The 1,300-nt window shown below is 40.7% G+C and overlaps 1 protein-coding gene across 1 annotated transcript in view; it reads left to right on the forward strand.

Moving 5' to 3' along the window:
- The window catches only part of syn3 (synapsin III), a 141,177-nt gene that overhangs the window by 136,304 nt on the left and 3,573 nt on the right, over nt 1-1,300 (forward strand). Inside the window, exon 11 of the mRNA XM_015392602.1 lies at nt 517-648. Coding sequence (XP_015248088.1) covers nt 517-648 — 132 coding nt within the window. The remainder of the gene's footprint in view (nt 1-516; nt 649-1,300) is intronic.

A 1,300-nucleotide genomic window follows, 5' to 3' on the forward strand; every position in this document is an offset into this window, starting at 1 on the left:
CTGCATAAACTCGAGTATTCTTTTATTTTATGCTAAAATGGAATCGGTAGTGGACAGTCCCGAAAAAGATGTGAGCTCAGTCCCCAATCTGATTAGTTCCCCCAGTATAAGTTTACGTTTTATTCTAGATTATCAGAACAACTCATCAAAATCATGTGAGGTATTCTGAGGCCATGTTTGAAAATGCCAAATAAAATCTGCACTGGTTGTCACAGTCAGTGAGACCATCCACATTAAGGGGCTTTCTGGTGACCACAGCATGGGAACATAGAGGAGCGTTTCCCAGCCGGTTCCTAATTGGATTTCAGGCCTGCAGAGGGTTGCAAAACTTTTATCCTGTGACCTCAGCAGCACATTGCTGCATGTGACCCGAGAAGCAGAAAAAGCTGCTCTTTATCTTGGCCTTTATTCAATGAGTCATGGAAATCTGTCACTTCCATAAATAAATGATGCAACAGAGCCCTCTAGTGGTTGTTTTTAACCATCTCGGGTTGATTGCTCATCCTGTTCCTGCAGGTGATGGACAGCTCCATGCCTCTGATCGGGGAGCATGTGGAGGAGGACAAGCAGCTCATTACAGAGCTGGTGATGAACAAGATGGCCAAGGTGCTCCTGGGAGTCGTCACGCCTCAGACCTCTGCTGTCAAGGTAGAAGATGACATCACTAATACCAATTCAAATATTTCCAATACGGTTCTAATGGTTGCTAATGCAACTTTAGAGATGAGATGCTACTGGGAGTCAGTTAGATGTAAATATTAGGAGAATGTTGTTGGTTTTAACTGGCAGGTTTCAGGTCAACAAACTGTGACCAACGTCTCATCTTTAAAAACAATGTTTTATTTCAGCCTCCTTTTATGTTATTGTTATGATCCTGCCGTATAATTTGAGTTGGATTTAATTTTTATGCAATTAAAGGAGGATTTAAGCGGGTTGCTTTGGATTTATGAATGTGTTGCTCCGTCAGCGGGTCCTAGAAACGCTAAAACAGATCCAGCCGTCCTACAGCCGCCACATTGTTGGATTGTTCATATCTTCTGAAGTCCAGCGACAGGATGCAAATGTTCAATTTTACCCTCAGAAGTCTTTGCAACCACCAAGATGTCTTTGTGGAAACACTGGGATGTTCCTAAACAATTAATCAATTAAGTATTTGTGCGCTAATTGATTAGCGGGTTAATTCTAACTATAGAGATAGTTAGAATTAACTATATATAGAGACAAAATAAGAGCAGAAATTATACCAGTGTAAAAGAACTAACAAACATTTTGCTTGTAAGATGCAAATCTTTCTTTTTTG

The sequence above is a fragment of the Cyprinodon variegatus genome, unplaced genomic scaffold (genome assembly GCF_000732505.1).
Source record: "Cyprinodon variegatus isolate N-32 unplaced genomic scaffold, C_variegatus-1.0 Scaffold598, whole genome shotgun sequence".
In the NCBI taxonomy this organism is placed as follows: domain Eukaryota; kingdom Metazoa; phylum Chordata; class Actinopteri; order Cyprinodontiformes; family Cyprinodontidae; genus Cyprinodon; species Cyprinodon variegatus.